The 23,010-nt window shown below is 42.2% G+C and overlaps 1 protein-coding gene across 2 annotated transcripts in view; it reads right to left on the bottom strand.

The window, feature by feature from the left end:
• Positions 1–5,816: 5,816 nt before the first annotated feature.
• The window catches only part of FMN1 (formin 1), a 397,250-nt gene continuing 380,056 nt past the window's right edge, over positions 5,817–23,010 (bottom strand). For both annotated transcript variants that reach the window (XM_024732506.1, XM_024732507.1), the window contains 2 exons: positions 9,520–9,604; positions 5,817–7,296 (listed from right to left, as the gene is read on the bottom strand). In XM_024732506.1, coding sequence (XP_024588274.1) covers positions 7,252–7,296; positions 9,520–9,604 — 130 coding nt within the window. In that variant the 3' untranslated portion in view covers positions 5,817–7,251. The remainder of the gene's footprint in view (positions 7,297–9,519; positions 9,605–23,010) is intronic.

Raw genomic sequence — 23,010 nt, forward strand, 5'->3', positions numbered from 1 at the left:
TCGTTCAAATTTTCCTTCTCCCCTGTCTCCTGTTTTTCTCCATTATCCCATTGCTTGTAATCTCACAAGGCAAAATGAAGACACATAACTGCAGGGATCAAATTAATTTTAGGAAGCAGGGTCGAGGGTGTTGATAAGAAAATTAAACTCTAAAGGGCTTGAAATAATTTACATTTCTGTTAGGCCTGATTTCTATTAGGATGCTGACTGACGTCGCTTAAGGTTCTGGGCATTCGGGCCAGTACTGTGTTTTTCCAGGCCAAAGCACGATCCCCCTAAATCAAAGTCCAGGGGCGCTCTGCTTCCATGCTAGTCTAAATTAAAATTCAATGAAAGGAAAAGACTATGATGAATCAGTGACATGTTTCCTCCAAAGAATCTTAAAAATTATTCAATTTCTAACTTTAAAAGGTTCTGCCTTTTTAAGAATATCTTCAATGGTTTCTTTAAAGGGAAGGCCTTTTTTTCTTAATGCTTATATTCTTCAAAGATTATACATCCTACTAACAGTAGGGTCATATTATTTGCGTCTTGAGAAATTGAAGAATTGTAAAATTAATATTTGGCATAGGCCTATCCCTTTGGTAGATCCCCAAATCCTATGTGTGTCACTCTGGGCAGAGAGAATTGTCACTAGACTTTCCCCCTCACCCACTGATTTGTTTCCAAAGGAAATGAACATCTTTAGAGGATTAAGCAGAGGGCAATCTCAGTGGGTTGACACTACCTTCTTCATGCCTTGGAGGTCAGATCTGAAGATATAAGATTATAGGTAGGGACAAGTTGCCAAGAGGAAAGGGAAAAAAATAAGCTACTTATAGTTTGCTCAAACCTATCTAAAATGGAGATTTTGAAGCTCTAAGTCTCTTACTGGGAAGAGTAGTATAATCTTTGTGTGCTATATACCCATTTTTATATACCTCATAGAAACCTGGAATTTGGAATCCATCCCAAGAGTTCCTAGAAAGCTGTGCATTCCTAAATACACCTACCATCCATGTCATGGTGCGGTGGAGAGTAATTTCCCTTATACTCAGTGGTCTATGCTACTAGCCTCTCATTTTGGAAAGCTGACCGGGATGAGTAAACAAAAATACGTTTGTTTCACGAGACAAGAATGGAAGCAAGCCCTAGAAGAGAACAAGGAAGGAAAGTATGTACAGCTTTGCCAAAGATGTTGACAAACCACTGGGCATGCATGCCTGAAAACATTAGATTTCGTACTTGATAGACTAAATACAACACACTGGCAGCTCACACTATATATGGGGAGAAGTATTCATTCTCTTTTAAGACATTCTTACAGCTTCCAAGACAAAAGAACCCCTTGGTGTCTGCACAGGTAGAATCTAGGGAAATGCTCAGCCTACAAAACAGCTTAAGGGTGGTAGAAGGTTGTTTACTCCACGGGGAAGAAGGCCAAATTGCTGTGGGAAATTGTGGGCTCATTTGCATCTTGCTAGCCCAGTGCTATCAGATTTCACACAAAGCTTAAAAAAAAAATAGCCCACAGAAGTCTATGAATCAGCTTTCTGAAATGGAGATACACTGGAGATTCTTAGTATATTTAAGAGAAGATTAAAAATAGAAAATTATATGTGCATATGGAATGTAGAATAAATTAATGGCTTTAGCTACCACTCTCATTTAAAATACTGAGATTAAATCAGCCTTCCCCAGATTATAGCATGAAGAAGACATTCATGAACAAGTACTTTATAGACATAATATGCCAGAGTTCGTTTGAGCGCTGACTGAAGTGAACCATCATGCTAGAGGAGGGAAGACAAGAAGGAAAAGGTCCTCTATGTTACTGTTTATCACCAGGGTAGTTGGGAGAGGGGCTGGGGGTGGAGAAGAAAGGAATCGAGGATAGGATAGGATAGCTTGAGGTTATCCTGTCCTCAAGCTCCATTGAGGACAGCATAACCTACTGAATGAGGCTTGATCTGCTTCCCTAATCTCTTCTCTGGTAGAAACTGCATGGGCGCCTTAAGAGACAGAGTAAACCTGCTGCCATTTTCGTATCTTCACATTTCCAAGTAAGTCGTCAACTACACAAATTTCCCAAATGCTAAGTTTATGTCACAGTGTTGATTAAGGGTCTTGGAACAAATAAGGCTACTGAACTGGCTTCCATGTTGACATGTTAATACTCTCTTGAATTTACTACTTCTCAGCAAAGCATTGATCTGGGAGGATTTGGTGGATTACCCACTCCTTGGGAGGGGAAAGGAAGAACTATGAAACTAAAATTAAGTGCCTCTAACAAGGTGCCAACAACTGACAGGTGTGCAGAAAGACACAAAACGAGCCTCTCAGTCACATATAGCTGTGTAACTGAGCCCAGTGTTGCCTGGATTCAATCACTCATGGACTTATAAATACCGTTATGGGAGTCTAAAGGAGACAGACCTGCTGAGGCCTGTTCCAAAAGGTGCCTTTAAGTGACTTCTGCACCAATAATAGACCAGGTTCCAAGCAGCCAGATTATCTCTCTCCATAGCTGGAAAATGGAAACTTATTTGCATTTTGGAAAGGTTAAACACTGGCCATTTGTTTCAAATACTGTTAAGTTTGTCCACACAGACTTCTCTTGTGTTGCAGATTTCTTTATGATAACAAAGTAGCTGACATGAATGAAAATGCACTTCTTTATTCAATCCACTCTCTTTAGTTGTGTTCCTGAGGTAAAAACCTAACCTATGAAGCGTGGTATTCATGGGCTTCTGGACGTTCCATACATTTATAAACTGCTTTTACGAGAGAACAAGAGAAAGGAAATTTTCATAGTCTAGCACTTCTTTCACTATATTATACTACTTCTCTTTGTACGTGGCTTTTTGAAAAATAGACTGCTCAGAGCAATACTTGACTCCCTTGAATTCACACTCTAAAAATCGCCTGGTTTAGGCTGAAGTCTCAAGTGGGCAGTTAAGAGCTCTTACTTTGTCTACACTCATCAGCCCTCACAGCTGTTCAAATCCTCATGTGCTTAGGACTTCTATAACATTGGGTTTCACAATATGTCTGTTTTTTGTTGTTTTTGTGTGTGATTCAGGAACTAATTAATTTGTGGATTGCTAAATCTGCTAATGCTTTTCTTCCCCTTCCCCCTTTTGGTCATTTTTTTTTCTGATTAGAACAGGCAGGATCAAAGAAAAATGAAGCTCAAATCTAATGAGAGTTCTTGTTAGCAATTTTTAGACTATTTAAACTAATTTATAAAATTGGATATTTGATTTTTGCATCAGGTATTTGGGAGGAAAAAAGCTGTATTTTTTGCAGTTCTTCCTTCCCCATAACATAGAAAGCCCCAAATTGGTTTTATCTTTGTTTGGCAAGGGTGCAGTACTACAAAAGAGATCAATTTAGAATGTCAGACAATGAAGAGGTTCCCATGTCAATGTTACAGTCTGGTTCCTGGAAAAGAGCCCGCAGGTCTGTACTGCTAATTCCCCTTTCTACACTGGCCGTCTGTGTGCTGTTTGCTGTGCTAGTGTATGCAATGATCTGCGTCAGTGATACCAGGCAAGAAAGAAGCAGAAATAGAAATGAGAAAATATGATGTCCAAGAAAGCTAGAAGTAAAATGAAAATTCCTCCACACAAGTGGTATAATCCAGAGAGAGATGCGCAATCCCAGTCCAACGAGCAAATCTTTACTAAAAATACACTTACGTCTCTTTTGCTACGTCCAGTCATGGTCTTGGAAGGACTATACCAATGACTTCTTCATGTTGCTGGAGGTTTCCAATACCACCAAAGAGTTTTATTCCTTCCTTTAGTTCTTCCGGGTTCTCCACCAGCAGCATAGGAGTTTATCATTTAGGGAAATGCCTTTCCTTATAGTACTTATGAGAAAAGGAGGTGCCTAAGGGAGGCTGAGCAGGCGTGCAGCTTCTACTGTTCTTACCGGAAAGAAGAGGGGGTCAGAGACCAGCACCCAATCTGACATTCAGTTCCTCAGTGATGTTGCCAATTTGTTTCGGCTAGAACATTTAAAGATGGAAGAGCACCACTGGATTTCCTTATTCTACTTCCCAGATTTCAGACCTTCTCTCTTCATAGTTCCTAGGTAGTTGCAATGAATGTTTAAAGAGGTACCACAGACAACAACCAAAGATTCAAAAGGTAACTGTTGGGCAGCAGGTCCATCACCTGTGACCCCTGGGCCTCGACCATCAACACATCATCCATTTCTTCTTGGCTACCTCTTCCCTTCGCCACACCCCCTCCCTTAAGTTGCCTCTTCTTGGGTTAAAAAACCATATAGCACAACTTCTCCTCACGTGATTATTGATACCTCACAGGCCTATGTTTTTAACTAACGAGTTTATATCATGCTTTCGTGTCATATATGATATACTTGTGTGCTCGATGATTATGCCAGTTACTCATGCAGGAATCTGAACTGCTATCTGCTGTGTCCTCGGATTTAATGAAGCTTGGCTAGGAAGAGAGGATGTTGTTATAAGTTAAGGTTTCTCCGAGTCTGCCTAGTAGGTCAGGTGTGAGTGTCTGGTTAAACGCAGAGTAGAAATACTGGCCACTGTCCCTCTAGTGCAGGCAGGGCTATGCTTAGAGCAGCCAGAAGTGCCCACTCTGCTAAGTGGTACCCCAACTACTACTTCTCCATGAAAAGTTCAGCGACACCTGTTGGAGTTAATACAGTCTCAACTGCATTTTGGACGGATTGTTCTCAGGGCCTCCAGGTTGTTTTAGATGGCCCACCTTGAACAAACTCTTGTGAACCTTGACCGAGCATGAAGTCAAGTTAGAAATGAGGGTGCTGTCACAATGCAGTCCACGTGTGGACTTGGGAAGGGTGTCCAGATACCTAATGCAGGATGCAAACTGGGAGAGAATAATGGGGATCCTGCCTAGTGTAGTGATAACAGTATCACTACATTGGACTCACTAGGTTTCCCCAACAGAGGTAGGCAAACGCTGCTCTTTAGAAATAGGTATTTGACTGCCAATTTCCAGTCTGTCCACTAGGATGAAATCCAACCTGGGCTGCATTTGTCTAACTCTCAGATTCAGTGTTTCCATTCATTATTCTTCAGCACTGGTTCCCTGAGAGCAATGTTTCTGTAGGGTTATAAAGCCACAGTCCTGCTTCCCTCCAGTGATTTTCTTGTGAGCATCCTACGTAGAGACCTGAAGTGGGCTACAGGGACCCCACTGAGAGCCTCCTGCCGTTCTCTCCCATTAAGTCTTTAAAGAGCCATTATTAAGGATCTAGACTTCTGTTGTTCTCACTAAACTCAAAGTTGATTCCCAAGGCACGGACAAAACAGGTGCTTCTTCTTTTGCATGATAATACTAGAAGGACTGTCACAGAGCACAGGGTAGCTGTAAGTAGAATTTGTTTGAAATCGAGGAATTCCTTAGGTCGTCTTCACCATGAAGTGAAAATGAAGAGAAACAAACTAGGAAAGCAGTATGATAAGCTCGCTCACAAGCAACTTCTTTTAATCATGTAAGTTCTTACCTGCTCTGCTAGTTTGCTTGTCTCATCCTTCTATTTTTTGGGGAAAAAAACCAAACCATATTATTATATTCCTTTCCTCTGAACTGTTAGAAAAGGTGATTAGCACCTGCATGAATATGGCTTCATGACTTGATTTGATCCTGATTGTGCATTCTTGATTCCCCCAATGGGCATTCTATTAGAATATGCTGCTGCTTTAATTGGCCGAACCTATTATGGGGTCCCTGAGGGGGCTGATGACTAGCAGGCATGTCCTGGGTAGACACTCAGGCCCCTGGGAAGATGGGGGGGACAGGCCCCGGGGAAGGGGGGGGGGGGGGGTAAGGGGCAGGCCACACGTGGCAGGCGGATGGGGAAGGGTTTTAAAGTTTCTGCTCATCTCTAGACGGTCCTCCACCAATTGGAGGGGAAAACTTGGGCCTCTCTCCTTTCAAGGCTGAAACCTGATAGGCTTTGATCCTCATCTCAGTTCACCCCAAGGCTCCTCTCTTCTCTCCTCACAAGATAGACTAGAAGAGTGGTGGCTTAAGGAAGAAATGTTAGGACAGAGGTCCAGTTTGGTTTCCCTGTGACTCAGGAGGCAGTGGTCACATGGGCTTCCAGGGTCAGAAAAAGCTGCCTACGTATGATATTCCACTCAAAGTTCAATATCAATGTAATCACCTTCTTCCCATTGTAATGTAAAGAACTCTTTTTCTGCCCTTAGTTTGTTTTTTGACGTTAAAAAACCCCTGCTTCACCATACGTCACATGCCTGTCGGTCAAGGTCATGATAAAGGGCTGCATCTGCTCTCCTGTCTAGAAACTGCCTCCTGGGGTTGGTGGGAGAGGTCCGGCCACATCCGGTCCCAGAACACGGTGTACAGCTCAGCTGTAGGTTACCAAGGTGTTATCCACGCATAGATGATTTGAGGTGTGAGATGTGCTCTGAGTGATACTGGGTCACTTGTCCAAGCAGGTGCTTTGACCTCAAATCTGTCCCCACTCAGGTATCACATTTTCTTCTGGGACAGAAGGGGTGGAGAACCCCTAGTGGTCCAGGAAACCCCAATGAACTGATATGAAAACAAAAGAATGGGTCTCGCTAAATGGCTGATGCCAACTCCCTGTATCCTAATTTGTTCTCCAGGATGAAGTTTATGGCTATTTAACCCCCTTCTCCATCCACGTATAATTCCATTTTCTGTTCTGTTACATAAAAAAAACAATGAAAAAATAACCGTTTTTCGAGTGTGGGAAATAGATAGTCTTGGACCTCTTAAAGTAGTTTTGGTAAGTTTCAACATTTTTGGCGAGAAGGGTGCTTCAGGATCTTGCTGCAATAGAATCAAAATTAAGATCAATAATCAAACCAGCAGTATGTGAAGACCAAGGCTTGAACTTGCTCAAGGCAACTGTCACAAAACATCCTTTTCTTCTTCTGTCACAAGTTTATATACATCAGGTTTGGGTTAGAAAGCTTGAAATCTCTGCTTTTAAAAAAAAATTGGAAAATCTTGGTAATTCTTCTGGTCTCATAACAGAGCGAACTTTGGACCTCTAGAAGAAACACTTATCAAATACTTCTTCAGCAGTTTTTCATTGTTCCTATGGCTTAACAAGGGACTTCTTTAAGAAGGCACGGGGTGCTCAGAAAGAGATGAGCAAAATAAACATTTAGTGACATATCTTTCGAGAACTTCTTGCAACACTGGTGTTACAAAGGACCATGCCGAGTACTACGTCTCACCGTCACTGTTCTCCTGTGTCTCTGTGTTAGTTGGTGCTCACACTGGCTTCCTTTTGACGCAGTCTTTCTTTCTGTTGTTTGAGGAAAAAAATCGAGTTTAGTATAACTCCTTTTTAAAAATTTTTATCTTTCTCAAATTTTGGTACATTTCTCAAATGTCAGTCTAGAATGCCAAATAGAGTTGTACCAAATGCCCCAGAAATGAGAGGATTTCTATCTTTTCCCAGAAACCCTCAGTTTCCTACCCTTCCCACTCTGTCACCTCACAAACACACAAAATAAATAACCAGCTAATCAACCAACTATATCCATCTAAAACACCTGCCTTTACAATGCCAGGCTGTTCCGTTCTGTTCTCATCTTCTGTGACAAAGGTCCTAACTTCGTAGTGTTACTCAAAGACTCCTCCCATTAGGAAATGCTCAAGAAACAGTTTCTAGGAAGTCTAGATATGAAAAAATCACTCTTTCCAAGTCAGGCGTGTCTGCATGTGACCAACTTGGCAGGACCGAACAGAGGCTATGCAAAATGGAGGATGACGAGATTTAGTCTCTGCAGAATGGCAGAAGCTCCCATTTTGCCAAGGATGCTCTGCTCCGTTCTTCCTGAACTTCCTTCCCAGGGACAGCCTTCTAATGAGGAAGGACATGAAAGTCTGATGGCAAGATAAACAAGAGTACACAGAACAGAAACACAGACCTCACTGTTTCTAGGACTTAGACGTAAATATATTAAGCATAGTAAGACACATGGGTGTGTCTGGCCTTCAAGGTGGACAAATAGAAGGCTAAAAAAGAGATGGAACAAGTACAGTCCTTTGCAAAGAGCAGGTGCAGAGAGATGCCCTTTGAGAACAGGTCCTAAGCTTCTTGTGACCTAGGAGATGTGAAAATGCAATGGATTACTAAATTGGCCTAGATGTAAACTTAAGATAATTTTTAAACACCCATCCTGTTTGGATACCATGCCTGACTTGTGAAATTGAATCAGGAATCAGTTTATGAGCTCTTCCCTAATTTCCACCAAAACAAACAGGCGACAAAACAAACCACCCCAAGGAGCAGAGGATCACAGCTGAGAGCTTACTCTCCATGGAGGTCACCAATAAAAGAATGCCACGGTCCACCCACTGTTTCCCCTTTGTCTACAGGCCTGAGTCCATTCTCTCTGCCCCTGAAGATAAGGCTTGGCTATAAAAGTTAGGATAGAGGCCCAAATAAGAGGCCTGGGGAAAAGGGCAGTGTCTAATGAGGGAGGAAGACAGAAATAAGAGTTGAACCCACTGCCAACAGAAGATCATGCACAAATGAGCACCACAAACGCATGGTCAAATGGGCACAGAGGATGTGTCCATTCAGGTAGGAGCTCTGTGAGCTAACCATGGCTGTCCCTGACCCAGCTGTATGGCCCTGACTTTCCCATTTCTCACTCATTGACTTCACTCAACATTCATTGAGCTGCCGATGGGGTTGCGATGAGAACATCATGGTCAGTCAATAGAAATAACCTCACTTTTAACTTACACCCCACTTAGATGGTCAAAGGATTTAAAGCAGCCGGCAAAAAAGTACTAGTGGAGAATAAAGACGCAAAGTAACTTCACTAAGGTTTTACAACTAGTAAGTGGCTGATCTGGGATTTGAATCTCTACATCTAAATGGGTTCCTAACCCATTTAGCTTTTCCAGCTGTAACAGCGAGATTCCTTGTGATCCTTACTGAAAATGGGACTGTGGAGGACGAGAGTTTCCCCTCACAGCTAGGAAGACAGACTAGCCTGCTTAGCTTCTAGCCTAGGGAGAGCTGTCGGGGGACCCAGAGTCTCGTTCTGGTTTTGGCTATCCATTTGTGAAGTGATCCTAGGTAAGCTGTATCTTTCTGCATCTCAGTTTTACCAGCTCTCAAAAGAGGATAATCCCTGCCCCTTTCCGTAACAGGGAGAAGGAATTGGTGAGGGTGAGAATACTTAAACATTTCAGGAGAAGAGTGTTTTGAGATGAGGGGAATCATGGCGTGGGGTGCAGCGCGGAAGGGTGTGAAATGGCAAGTGACTACATTTGTTTTATCAGGAAATGACCTTGTTTGAATTTGCTGGAAGAGCGCTCGAGGCAGTGTTTGTTCCTCACTCTGTCCTCCCTTATATTCTTTCTTACCCATATGCTACTCTGGGATGGGAATTGAGAATCTGGATACTACTTATTCCTCTGAGTTTTATCCTTTAAATTCTGACCCACTCCTGGTGCACCTCAGTTATAATGAAAAGTCTTGAGGTTGTGAATGAAAAATGCATCTCACCAGACTAGCCGTGGGGTTAATTTTCTTTGTCTCCACTTTCTTCTCTGCTGTTAACTTGCTGACTGATTCCTGAGCCATTTTCAGTCTGGAATGGAAACAGGGAGGGGGGAGGGGAGAGGAGGATAAGAAAGGAGAAGAAAAAAGGAAAGAAGAAAGAGGTCAGGTTAAACAGAAATCCAAATGCTGTTGAATTAACCAATTAGCAGTTTGAAAATACAAGGAACGGTTTTCAGTGCTTTTCATTACTAAATTCAAACTTTGAGAAGGTGACTCTTCTGGGTTATCAAAGCTGAATTTCCTTCACTGGCTGAGAGGCTCACCGAGATGTCTTTGGGGAAGTCTGTGCTTTTGCAACCAATGCGGGAGGAGTTTCTGATCTATGGAATACTAGATGGATTCAATGTACTCTCAGGGCACACTTCAAGGCTCTCTGGCTTGTGATCCACTCAGTAGGTAAGATGAAGACAATTTTGAAAACTGAAATTTTGGAGAAACATACGAAAACTATAAATATTAAAATCCACCAGTTCACATTAAGAAAGTGAAAAGACAACCCACACAGAATGGGAAAAATATCTGTAAATCATACATCTGATAAAGGACTTGCATTCAGAATACATGAGTGACTCTTACAACTCAAATAAAAAGATAAATTACCCAATTTAAAAAACAGGCAAAGGATCTGACTAGACATTTCTCCAAAGACATACAAATGGCCCATAAGCACATGAAAACATGCTCGACATCATCAGTCATCGAAGTACAAAGCAAAACCACGATGAGATTATCACTCCACAGCCACTGGGATGGCTGGAATTAAAAAGAAAGACAGCAACAAGTGTTGGAGGTGAGGATGTGAAGAAATTGGAATCCTCCTACATTGCTGATGGGTCTGGAGAATGGTACAGTCACTTTGGAAAACAGTTTGGCAGCTTTTCAAAATGTTAAACATAGTTACCACATGACCCAGCCATTCGACTGCTAGGTATATAAATATATGTGTACCCAAGAAAATGAAAATGTATGTCCAGACAAAAATTTATATATAAATGTTTGTAGCAGCGTCACTTATAATAGCCAAGAGTAGACACAGCCCAAATTTATATTAGCTGCTGGATGGATAAACAAAATGTGGTATATTAACACAGTGGAATATTACTGAACCATAAAAAGGAATGAAGTGCTGACACGTGCTACAATGTGGGTGAACCTCAAAAACATTAAGGTAAATGGAAGAAGCCAGCCAGTGACAAAAATCCACACGTTATGTGATTCCACTGATATGAAATCCAGAGACAGAAAGTAGATTAGCAGTGCCAGGTGCCGAGGGGAGGGGAGAAGGGGTGTGACTGCTAAGGGGTAAGGGGTTTCTCCTAAAACTAGGGAGCAGTGATGGTTGCACACCCTTGTGAATATACTGAAAAACCACAGAATTGTACACCTTTAAAAGGGTGAATTTTACAGTATGAATCATCTCAATAAAGCTGCTATAAAAATTCAATTCCACAACATGATGTTATTTCTTATCCGGCTCATCAATTCAACGAAGTAATAGTTCTTATCCATCAGACAGGTGAATCAAAGTCAGGCAATATCGACTGTTACTGGGGATGTGAGGAAATGGGAAGTGCCGAACTGTGTATGAGGGCGTGTAAGTTGGTACAGCTTGGCTTTGGCAGCATCAGCTGAAACTGAAAACAGACATACCCTGTGGGCTATCAATGACTCTTCTAGGGAGATACCCCGAAGAAACTTATAATTAGACACACCTTTCACTGTGACCATATATGCAGTAATGAAAAACTGAAAACCACCTAGCGATCAGATTCAATAGGATAATGGATAGCTGATAAGAGCAAATAGTAATAGCTAACATTTATTGGGTGCTTACTGCATGTCTGGTACTGTTCCACCTGCTTTATTTGAATTAAACCATTTAATTCCCACAACAACCCTGTGAGAGAGAAACGTTCACTACTTGTATTTTACAGGTCTTAAGCACCGTGCAGTGACGCTTGTATATTATATTCATTTAATGGAATACGGTATAACTGTGAAAAGGAATAAACTAGATCTGAATGCACCAATTATGGATATCAGAAACATGATATTGAGAGAGTGATGAATTCTGCAGAGTGACAGAGTGAAGAGGCCATCTAGCCTGGTGGTTAAGTGCTCGGCTCCAGAACCTGACTGAGATCAATTCTCAGCCCCACTGCTTACTTACTAGCTGTGTGACCCTGGGCAAGGGACCTCTCTGTGCACCTACAAAAAGAGGATAACAACAACAGTGTGGGCTACACAGAGTCACTGAAAGGACTGAGAAAGTGCTGCTCTAGGCACTGTGTAATCACTCAACATGTGTTCACTACTATCGTTACTGTGTATGCAACATGCTACCTTGCCTATGTATTGGGGAATAGTGCCCACAAGACAGTGTTGTTCACAGATGCCTGCACAGTGTATGTGAACATACATGTAAACATCTATTTATATGCGGACTAGAAAGATACTAGTTTCATGATAGAGGTTATCACTAGAAATACAGAAGAGAATGACACTGGGAGGTAGTAATGTCTACCAGAATTTCATTTCTATCTATAATACTTCATTTTTCAATTGTAAAATCTTAAAGAATATGTGGCAAAATGTTAACAATTCTAGGTGGTGGGAATATGGGTGTGTTAAATGATCCTTAATATGTTTCTTTATTTTTAAAATGTCTTCAAAAATATTTTTAGGGCTTCCCTGGTGGTGCAGTGGTGGAGAGTCCGCCTGCCGATTCAGGGGACGCGGGTTCGTGCCCCGGTCTGGGAAGATCCCACATGCTGCGGAGCGGCTGGGCCCGTGAGCCATGGCTGCTGAGCCTGCATGTCTGGAGCCTGTGCTCCGCAACGGGAGAGGCCGCAACAGTGAGAGGCCCGCGTACCGAAAAACAAAACAAAACAAAACAAAACAAAAAAATATATATATACATATTTTTAAAATACCAAATATTTAAAGACCCACCAAATCACAGACATTAAAAAAAAGAACATGCTTTTTCTTCAGGGCCTCAAATACAAACCTTTCACTCAATATTAATCACATACTCGCTTAATATTGAAGAAGTGGCTGAGTGCCTTAGCTCTTATCTAATTTTGCACAATTTGCTTGAAACACACGCTTCATAATCCAATCTCCCTGCCCACATGCACTAGTTCAGTGAATTCAACATGCTGACTTGTGCATCAGAAAAGAAGTAAAAGTGAGACAAAGACGAGCAATGATTTATATAACCCAAGAAATACATCTGTGAAGCTGCCGTGAGAACGGGCACTTCTGGACAGGGGCATAGGTCTGAGAGTATACACCACACTACCTACTAAACATTTCTGCTTGCAGCAGTAACTGTGACTATACCCACACAAGAAAGGAATGCGCTAGAAGGTTCAGAGCCAGGTCAGACTACATTGGAGACTGACTACTAAGGAATCTGCAAACCAAGATGACGGTGCTGTCAATGAGGCCACAGCTTGTAGCATCTACTTTTCTTGGCGTCTCTCCGGCAAGATTTGTTTTCAGAGAGAGCACTTATTAGTGACCCTTTAATCCACATTCCAATGGAATGGTTTGGAATTACTATTTCTCTCTGGGGTCCCTAACTTTTAGGGCACTTTTGGGAGTCATCTTTTGCTTAAGTAGTTCCTTTTCACCTTAGAATTCTGGTCTCTTCTTTCAGAGTTGGTCTTCTACCACACTCCTGGCTCAGCATCGCCTCCCCCAATTCCCAGTTTTACTTCTCAGAAGCCCTGCGATCACTTCCCACGTTCTCTCAGTATCTGGGGGGACGGTGGTCGGGGATGTGGAGGCCGGGAGCCAGCCTAAGGTCCTGTCCACACTGCTAACCTTTTCCTACTGGTCAGTGGCTGTCCCGCAGACTACAGGCTCCCATGCATACCCCAGGCTTCCGGGGACAATCTTGGTGACTCCATCCTGCTTGTCTCTAAATGTTCTCATTCAATTATGATGTCTCCCTCTCACAGGGCACTCTTGAAAAATCATCAAGGATTGGGAGAAAGCATAGCTTGGTGGCAAGTAGCTTCAGCATCAGCGAGGCTTGATTCGAACTCCAACTCTGCCAGTTACTAGAAAACTTGGAGCAAGTTAATCAACTCTCAGTTTCCTTATATATAAAATGGTATGATATATATAGCACATATATATGTATATATATATACACAATTTTAACTCCGTGGTATTATTGTGAGGATTAAATTAATTAAAATATCTAGTAAAACCTCTAGTATGCATGGTATATAGCAAGTGGTCAAGAAAGGATAACAATTATGGAACCTTCCATCACAGATATAAAGGATTACTCCTTAAGAATGCACAACAGTAGTTTCTGCCTACAAATAAAACAAATGGAGCTATTAGCTAAGTACTATCTTGTAGTAATAGCATTTAGACGTGTCCTGAAGGCAAACCACATCAACGAATGCTATTACCCCGAGATTTAGCAAACCAAGGGAACTCAGCTCAATTTTTCTGATCTGAACACAGATTCTAAAAGTCATAACGAGAAGCTACACTTTGGTGCAGGCATGACATAAATTTTTCAAACAAATAAATACGAGAAACTATTTCAACTTCAAAAGGAAGATTCCATCTACTTCCTCCCATTTTTCCAGGTTCCCTGGAGGTATCATAAGTAAAATTTAAATTTCAAATAGTATAGAACTTCTGAATAAATATATATTTTTCATGTTCACCTTGTTTTTCTTGTAACCAAAATAACACTTGTTCCTTATAGGAATATTATATATCTATACACAGAAAGATTATATTTTCAGTTTATATTATATATTTAAAAGTATAAAGAAAAAGTAAGACTCACTGGCCATTTAAATACTTCTCTGAGAATGTAGTTAAGACATAATGGGACCAGTTAACGAAAATTATCACATACAAACCTCTCAGCTAGACAGTAAGATACATGAGGGTAGAGATGGTGGCTATCATTTTTATTGCTGTGTTCCTAGCCCTTGATACAGTAGCCGGCACACATATACATGCCATGAAAAAATAGAGACCTAGAGAACAAAATCGAAAAAAACCCCTTTACTTTCCTGAAGTACTGCTCACTTGAATTTCTTGAAAATGCTGAGCCATGAGGCTGCCCGGGCGTTCAACCTGCATGTTCGTGTGGGGCTTCCTGGTTTAATGCACTCCCGTCACTGTCTTGAAATTATTAGTATATGTATATATATATATATATTTTTGGCCGCACTGCACGGTATGCAGGATCTTAGTTCCCTGACCAGGGATCGAACCCTGCAGTGGAAGTGCGCCTGCAGTGGAAGCACAGAGTCTTAACCACTGGACCGCCAGGGAAGTCCCTTGAAGCTCTTAGTTTTTGAACAAGGGGAGCCCCATAAATTACGAGGTTGGTCCTGTCTCAGACTTTCTAGGACATTTAAAGTCATTTTATCATTAAAATGGAACATTTTCCAACCTTGTATTTCCAAGGCACATTTATTACATAAAGAACGAGAAATCTGGTTGGATAGAGTTCATACCTCCTGCCAAGGTTCATTTATTTCACTGTGTTGTGAACATTTTTACGCACCTGCTTTTTACACTAGACTGGAGCTTCTCAAAAGCAGATAGAGGACTTCACTGTCTTTCTTTCCTTCACATTTTGCACAGTAAAATGGCATATAGTATATGACCATAAATAGTAAGTTAATGAATGAATAAATAATTATAAGTGATTAATCCCTAAACTGTAAAAATTCAGGCGTCAAGAATGGTTATGGGGGAAAACATTCATGTCTGTTCAGGTGCATGAAAATATAAAGTCACTGACTCTCACCTGAATGAATACAACATCATCAGTGCTCAAAACTGATCCTGCAAAATACAAACCAGCAGATTCTCACGAGATTCTCTACATGTCCTTAACATTAGAGGGCAGAGCTAATTGTGGCGGGCAAGGCTGTTTGTCAATGGCTTTTGTATCATACAGTACGAAACTTACCCTTGATGAAAGACAAACGCTTAAATATTCTGACAGTCTGGCTGCCTTAAGTCCGTTGTTATGATGGAGCATATAGGCAGGTCTTAAAAACTGCTTTGACCTGACGAGAGACTGATGGTTGGATGACTGGGTGGTCAGTCAGTCAGTCAATCTGTCTGTCTGTCCACCTGTCTCTCAAATGTCCTTCAAAAACCATGGGCAAAGTGTCCTATACCTGCTGAAGAAGCTACAGCAAGCTGCTATCATTGATCACATTAAATTCACCCAGCATCAGTGTTCTGGTAAAGATGTGGGAAGAGACTGCAGAGTAGAGGTCAGCAGTGTGATCGACCTCTGGAGGGTTTAAACAAATGTAAATTCAGTTTCCATCAACCACAGGAGGTTTAAATAAATGCGAGCTCCCGTGTGTAATGCAGAGACTTCACACAAGAATACAAGATTCTCACCTCCCTTACAAAACTGGAAGGTGTGGCAACATTGAGTGGCATTTCTGTGTGGCAACACCTCAGTCTGCAACACTTGCCATCACTCCCCATCCTATCCTCAGCCCGAGGCTGTCCAGTGGTACCATCTACCAGCTTGTTTGCACAACTGGTTTTCTTATACCCGGCACACACCACTCATTTTTGCTGCCCGCCTGGACTCTCTAAGCTTCGAAGTTTTGGCGGGAGACTTGCTGGAAGGCTTCTGTGATAGTTCAGGAGCCCAGGGATGAGGACCCAGACAATGAAGTAGTCTTTGAAATGATCTAGTTCCCTCTGATCCATCACTGATGAACATGGTCTCGATTATCAATGTGTTAACTCTTAAGAATGTCACCTCCCGTCTCAAAAACTCTCAGTGACTCCCAATCAACTTCAGCTGGGGTAGCAAAGGTTTCCTATAAAGGGCCAGAGAGTCAATATTCTAGACTTTGTGAGCCATATGGTCTCTGGAACTACTCAACGCTGCTGCTGTAGCATGAAGGGAGCCCTAAAAAATACACAAATGAAGGGCAGTGCAATGTCGTGTTCTAAGAAATTTATTTACAAAAACCAGTTGTGGGCTGGATTTGAACTATAGTATAGGATCCAAATTCCTTACTCTGGCAATCAAAACTCCCCGTTTCGAACTTAGTTTACTGGTCTGTCGTACCTTTTCAGACCCAGATCTGGTTCAATACTGTCCTTGGACAAATCACTTAACCCTTCTGAGCCTCAACTCAATTTCAACTTAAAAGTGGAAATAATACCATACCTAAATAACACAATTGCTATGAAAATTAAAGACACTTATTATCTGTGATTACTTATCAAGCATCCTTTCCTTCACCTCACTCCACGTGTTCCCTGTCCCGTCCAAACTTCTCACTCTTCTTTCTACCAAGGTTTTCTCACCCCTGCATCTCGCTCTTACTGTTCCCTCAATGACTTTTTTTTTTTTTTTTTGGGGACGCGGGCCTTTCACTGTTGTGGCCTCTCCCATTGCTGAGCACAGACTCCAGACGCGCAGGCTCAGCGGCCATGGCTCACGGGCCCAGCCGCTCCGCGGCATGTGGGATCTTCCCGGATCGGGGCACGAACCCGTGTCCCCTGCATCGGCAGGCAGACTCTCAACCACTGCGCCACCAGGGAAGCCCCTCAATGACTTTCTTACTCATTTCCATGTGTTCAAATTCTTCCTATTCTTCTAGTCTCAGCTTAAGTGCCAGAGTCATGAAAGCTTCCTTCATCTCTCTTAGTCAGAAGTAATTGCTCTTTTCTCAAGTGAAAGGACACTTTGTGCCTCTCTTACGGCACTTAGGAACTTTTCCTCTTAGGACTGTATAGGTGTCTTATTTCCCTCAAACCACTGGAACCACTTGAAGACAATGATCACGCCTTCTGTATACTGGGTCTTCTCCCTGATCCTGCATCTAGCACTGTGCCATGCAGCAGTCAGCTGTTAGCAAATATCTAAGTGAAAGACAGTGACTTGCATCGACAGCTTTTCTCTGCTTTACCTCAAACAAGCCTAAATGTTTAGTAAATACCCAGAAGTTGTAGGACAATTATCTTTTGCATTTAGCCTTGGGAAAAAAATAAAACATAAAAGCATGAAAAACTCTAGCTCCAGTTATTGATTAGCTGGTTGAGTCCTAAATACGGAAAAAGAAAGGGTGCTTAAGGCCACCCAAATGTGCTAAATATTTATGCATGTCAGATTACATACATATCCCAGGATTCCTGAAAGTATCCACATTACTTTGCCCCCAAGGAGACTGAGGCTCAGAGAGGTTATACAACTTTCCCCAAGTCTGGAATTTGCCACTCTCACTTACGAGGTAAGAACTTTGTTGCATGCAGTCAGAGAGAACTGGTTGGACAATTTCTAGCTACAGCCATGCTCGATCTCTCCCTTGGCTTCACTGCTCATGGACTTGTCTTTGGTTCTGGCCTAGATCTTGGTTCTGTTTTTGTTTCGGGTCTAAATATTTACGCTAGACTCTCACACATAGTTGCTCATGATTGCTCACAGGCAAATACCTAGACTTGATTTCAAAGGTTACATTTCATGCCCTCTAAAAAAAAATTCTGAAATATAGGGAGGAAGACATACAAGTAAGTTAGAGAAAGAAAATAACTGCTTTCAATTTACAAATGCTTTAATAAAAGTGATTTCTGAAAACCTTTTCTTCCTTTCCGTTATAACACATCCCTAGAGAGTTATTAAGGGCCCCAGTAAATTTCAGTTGCTGCCAGAGTCTACTGAGGAAAGACGTGAATATGAGATAGGACAGTGACATGTGTCCTCAGATGGTCCTGCTTAGTCCTTGTTCTACAGAAATGATTTGCAACCTTGGTTGGCTGGGGAGGGAATTCTGCTTCCAGTTAGAAAGCTACAAGAGAACATTATTCCCATCCTAAATGAAAAGATCTGGATATGGTACAAAATCACACTTTTTCTTAACCCATTAGAGAGCTGGGATCACAAGGCAGCTGAGGCAACTGCATCCCAAAGAGTGATACGCCTTTCCATTTAAAGGCTCAGGCTCCCCACGTTACAGCCTCCTTTTCTGGGAGATCTGGCCATGCTTTGGGGTTTCTACAGGCTAGATGTGTATTCCTGCAGCTGAATCAGACCAACTCAGAGCACAGCCTTCTGTGAGACTGAAGAAGTACGATGTCTATTCTTTAGACATCCAGTATTTCACTGGCTCGTGATGTACAAGGCAGAATATACCGAAATCCTCCTGAACTTTACAATAACAGAAGTGCCTTCATTTTTAAACATAGGGATTGGGCATGCCAGCCAACCAAGAGGTAAGTGAGATATAGGAGGTGGGGTAGAGTGTTCAGGCTGTTTCGTACTCCTTGTCACTAATGGAAAAACCAGGAACTTAGAGCAGCATTTTCAAACTGTCTTCCAAAGAGCCTCAGCAAAGGTGCCTCAGGAAAAGAAGGAAGAGTTAAGGATTCTCTTAACCCCAACATCTGCAAGCCTGCTTCAACCAGAAAAGCTTAATTTAATCTGTTTTATATATTGGGGTTTCATGAATGTTTTCCTTTGGATTAAAAAAAGCTCTGCTGTTTGGGAAAAAAATGTTGGAAAACGCTATGTATGGAACGCAACAGAACCCACTGAATCTCTTAGGCGGGGAAGAGAAAAAAATATCCTTCCTGTTCAGGAGAATGAGAGCCAGCAGAAGTCTTCTTCCTAAAGAACTGCCTAGGGCTATCTGGGAGATGAACAGCTGATTAAGAAGACAAGGCCTCTTAAAAGAATGGTTCTTCTGACAGCCATAGCCACCGGATTTCAGCTTTGGGGCTCAAATCAAAACACAGCCAGTTCTGCCACTCTCCTCTGTGTGGTACTTTCCAGATATGTTCTAAGCCTGGGAGATGGACAGTCTCTGACAAATACAGACAGGCACCGTGGGGACAGATTCAGAGGAGCCGAAGTGTGGGAAAACTAAGTGCCCAGGGGGGCATCCACTTACTTCCCTGTCCTAAAGTCAGGAATTACCTTACATTTCATTATGGTTCATTTTCTTTGTGGTCTTTCTGGGAATTATAACTGATCTTCCTGATTTGGGTCCTATTCTACTCTCCAATTTCTATTTGCTCTTACTACCCTAGAATGAAGATGAAATGAACCCAACTGATTACACCCTAAGGTTCCTCCCAATTTAATTCTGTGACTGCAATTAACATTTTCTTTGGGTCATCTGTTCTTTTCCCTTTTCCTTTCTCTCCTATTCCAAATAACTGTCTGAAGTGTAACAAGACTGTCAACCTATTAACTTCTGAATAATTCTTACGTATGAGGCTAGGTTACATTTTTAATGAAAAAAAGTCACACAGGCAACTAATGGATGTCTGGACACAGCTGATCTCAAATCATGGCTCAGGTTGGAATCTACGCCCCAAAGAGTGGGGTTAATTTTAGTATTTAAAAATGAGTAAATGGGGCTTCCCTGGTGGCGCAGTGGTTGAGAGTCCGCCTGCCGATGCAGGGGACACGGGTTCGTGCCCCGGTCCGGGAAGATCCCACATGCCGCGGAGCGGTTAGGCCCGTGAGCCATGGCCGGTGAGCCTGCGCGTCCGGAGCCTGTGCTCCGCAACGGGAGAGGCCGCAACAGTGAGAGGCCCGCGTACCGAAAAAAAAAAACAAAAAACGAGTAGATGTTTTGGAAGAGGCAGAACTATGGAGACAATAAAAAGATGAGTGACTGTGGGGCAAGGAGGAGACGTGACTAGGCAGAGTGCAGAGGAGCTTTAGGGCAGTGAAAATACTCTGTATGATATTGTAACGATGGATTATATTATTACGCAATTCCTCCGAACCCACAGAATGGACAACACTAACAGGGAACCCTAAGGTAAAAACTATGGACTCTGGGTAATTATGGTGTGTCAATAATATTCATCTTTGGTTAAAAAAAAAAAAGTAGCATTATGATGAGTGATGTTGATAATGGAGGAGGGCTACACATGTTTGGGGACAAGGAGATACATGGGAATTCTCTGTAGGAAATCCACCTACCTCTCAATTTTGTTGTAAACCTAGAACTGCTCTAAAAACATATTTTTAAAAAATGAAAAAAAAACAGGTAGATGGCCCCCACAAATTACCATTCTGTTTTAAACGCCTGTTGGTTTATTTATTAGAAATCCTCTAAATGAAAATGACCAATTCATTTCAGCAAGTGGAAAATAGACAATCTGGTTATGTTACCAGGACACACTTGCTAACAAATCACTCAACTCTTGTAATGTTGACAATGGGACTGAGGAAGCGACTTCAGGATTACAGAAGTAAAGTTTTGCCTATAGAGCTACTAGCTTCAAAGAGGAAGCTCTGTTAGCCATCCAGTACAGTGTGACCTAAAAGCATTAACCACTGCATGACCCAGACCACGTACACATCTTCACTGAAGATATTCAAAGTCAATGGCTTTGGGAACGTCAGTGGATGAAGGCAAAGAAAAGGGAGGCACTGCACGAATATAGTTCATAAAATGCATGTTGGCAAAAGCATGAAAGCTGACCAGCTGTAATGTAAATCTGTTTACAGAAGACTTGATATCAATCATCGCTAAAGAGGTCAAACTAGTCTAGAAAGGGAACAGGGCAGGCTTCTGTGCACCAGTATGTGTAGTAATGGGCCTCTGAGTCAGCATGCTACAGGGAATAACACCCAAGTTCCCTAAAAAAACAGGATAAATAAAAGCTGAAGGTCCAAATCACTATGTCACTAGGCTTATCCTAAAATTTAAAGACATGTGAACCAGAATCTACCAAGCACGACAACTCTTCCTTCTGGTGGCTATTCTGAAATACACAGAAGAACGTGATCAGCAAAGGAGCATGAGAAAAACATGCCCTTGTCCATGGCCCCGGAAACCGTGGCCTGGGGCCCTTTGAAGGGTAGATAAGGTTTTGTGGGATGGCACCTACTGAAGGTCATGCTTGTAAATAAATAACTTGCCAGTCTGGCTTCCCAATGTGGGTTGACTTTACGAATCATTATTAGGGACACCTTCTTCTATAAGTAAATGGTACTATTTTTATGGTCTCCCTTTAGGAGAAGAAAATCAGAGACAGTGTAGAAGAAGCTGCAGAGATGAAATACCAACTGACTAGCCACTCTTTTCCTGTGATCTCCCTGTAGCCTTGAACTAAGTAGCATTAGGTCAGGGAGCAAAGAATACTATCCGAAGAGACTTTGGGGAGGTGTGGGCGTGGCTTTATTGCTTAAGAAAGCTCAGTAGCACATGGTTTTTTGTATTTTGGATGGAGAAGGTTGAGGGCAACATCCCAGTGTTTTTCCTCATTAGGATTCCCTGGTGTTAACATCGTAGGGGTTGTTTTTAACGTGCTTTTAGAAGGCGTAGCTATGTCAGGCTACCCTTCCGGCCACTGCCTAGTAGCCTGGACATTAGAGGGAAGGCATGTGAGCTTTGTGGGGTTTCTTTGCATCTTCTGATACTCCCAGGCCTCCACAGGTACTGTCCTCAGTTCACTGAGGACACTGAGGTTGTTTCTCCACAGTTGGGGGAAAGGGGGTTAACATCCAGCTTCGGTTCTAAATAAGTAAATGCAATCAGGGAGGCCTGCCAGGGGCCTTGGGAACTGCCCTTATTTCTACCCACCTTGACAACAGTCCCTCACGAGGTATTTCTGAATTCTTGATATAACTACTACACAGCGATAACAGTCATGAAAGCCAATGAAATAAAGTCACTCTTTATGGTCAGTAAAGAACCAACGACACAATATACGTATAACTGATTCACTGTGCTGTCCACCTGAAACTAACACAGTGTCGTAAATCAACTATACTTCAATTAAAAAAAAAACCCCAACAACACAAAGACTAAATTCATTAACTCCTCAGTGTAAAGGGACATTTCTTCCTCACTGCTGCAGCTGATGGAAGCATCATGGACTCATCTATGTGGAATGCTTGCAACGGGTAAGAAAATAAAACTCGGAGAAGACAGCCATAGACAATATGAAATAATGGGTAGCCTCGAAATCATTTATCTCAGGCAGGCCAGCAGGGCCACAGACTTGGACAGACACACACTCTTCTATGCTTATTCCCTCTTCAGAGTCTGACCCTTGACCTTGACTAACCCTTCCATCCCTGTGTCCCCCAGGCCAGTCTCACTAGCAGCCACGGTAAGACAGACCAGCAGGAAAGTAAGGCAGGTCTTAGACTTAAAAGACTTAGCTCCTTACACATCAGAATCTAGCCTCTCAGTGATTCCATGATAAATTAGCCCATCACTTCCACTTCCTACATTTGACAACTTTCCCTACCTCATTCCTAAGATATTTTTCTATTTACAATGAAGGAAGTCCTCCTAGAGACCACATTTCACCAGCTACACAATCAGCCACTTGATAGCTTTTGCGGGTTATCACTTGTAGTTCCCAAACACACTTTGACTTCAAATGATTAATTGCAGAACAAAGACCGCTTCCGTTTGCAGAGCGTCTCCC

Source organism: Neophocaena asiaeorientalis, unplaced genomic scaffold (assembly GCF_003031525.2).
Source record: "Neophocaena asiaeorientalis asiaeorientalis breed wild unplaced genomic scaffold, Neophocaena_asiaeorientalis_V1.1 scaffold119, whole genome shotgun sequence".
Taxonomy (NCBI): domain Eukaryota; kingdom Metazoa; phylum Chordata; class Mammalia; order Artiodactyla; family Phocoenidae; genus Neophocaena; species Neophocaena asiaeorientalis.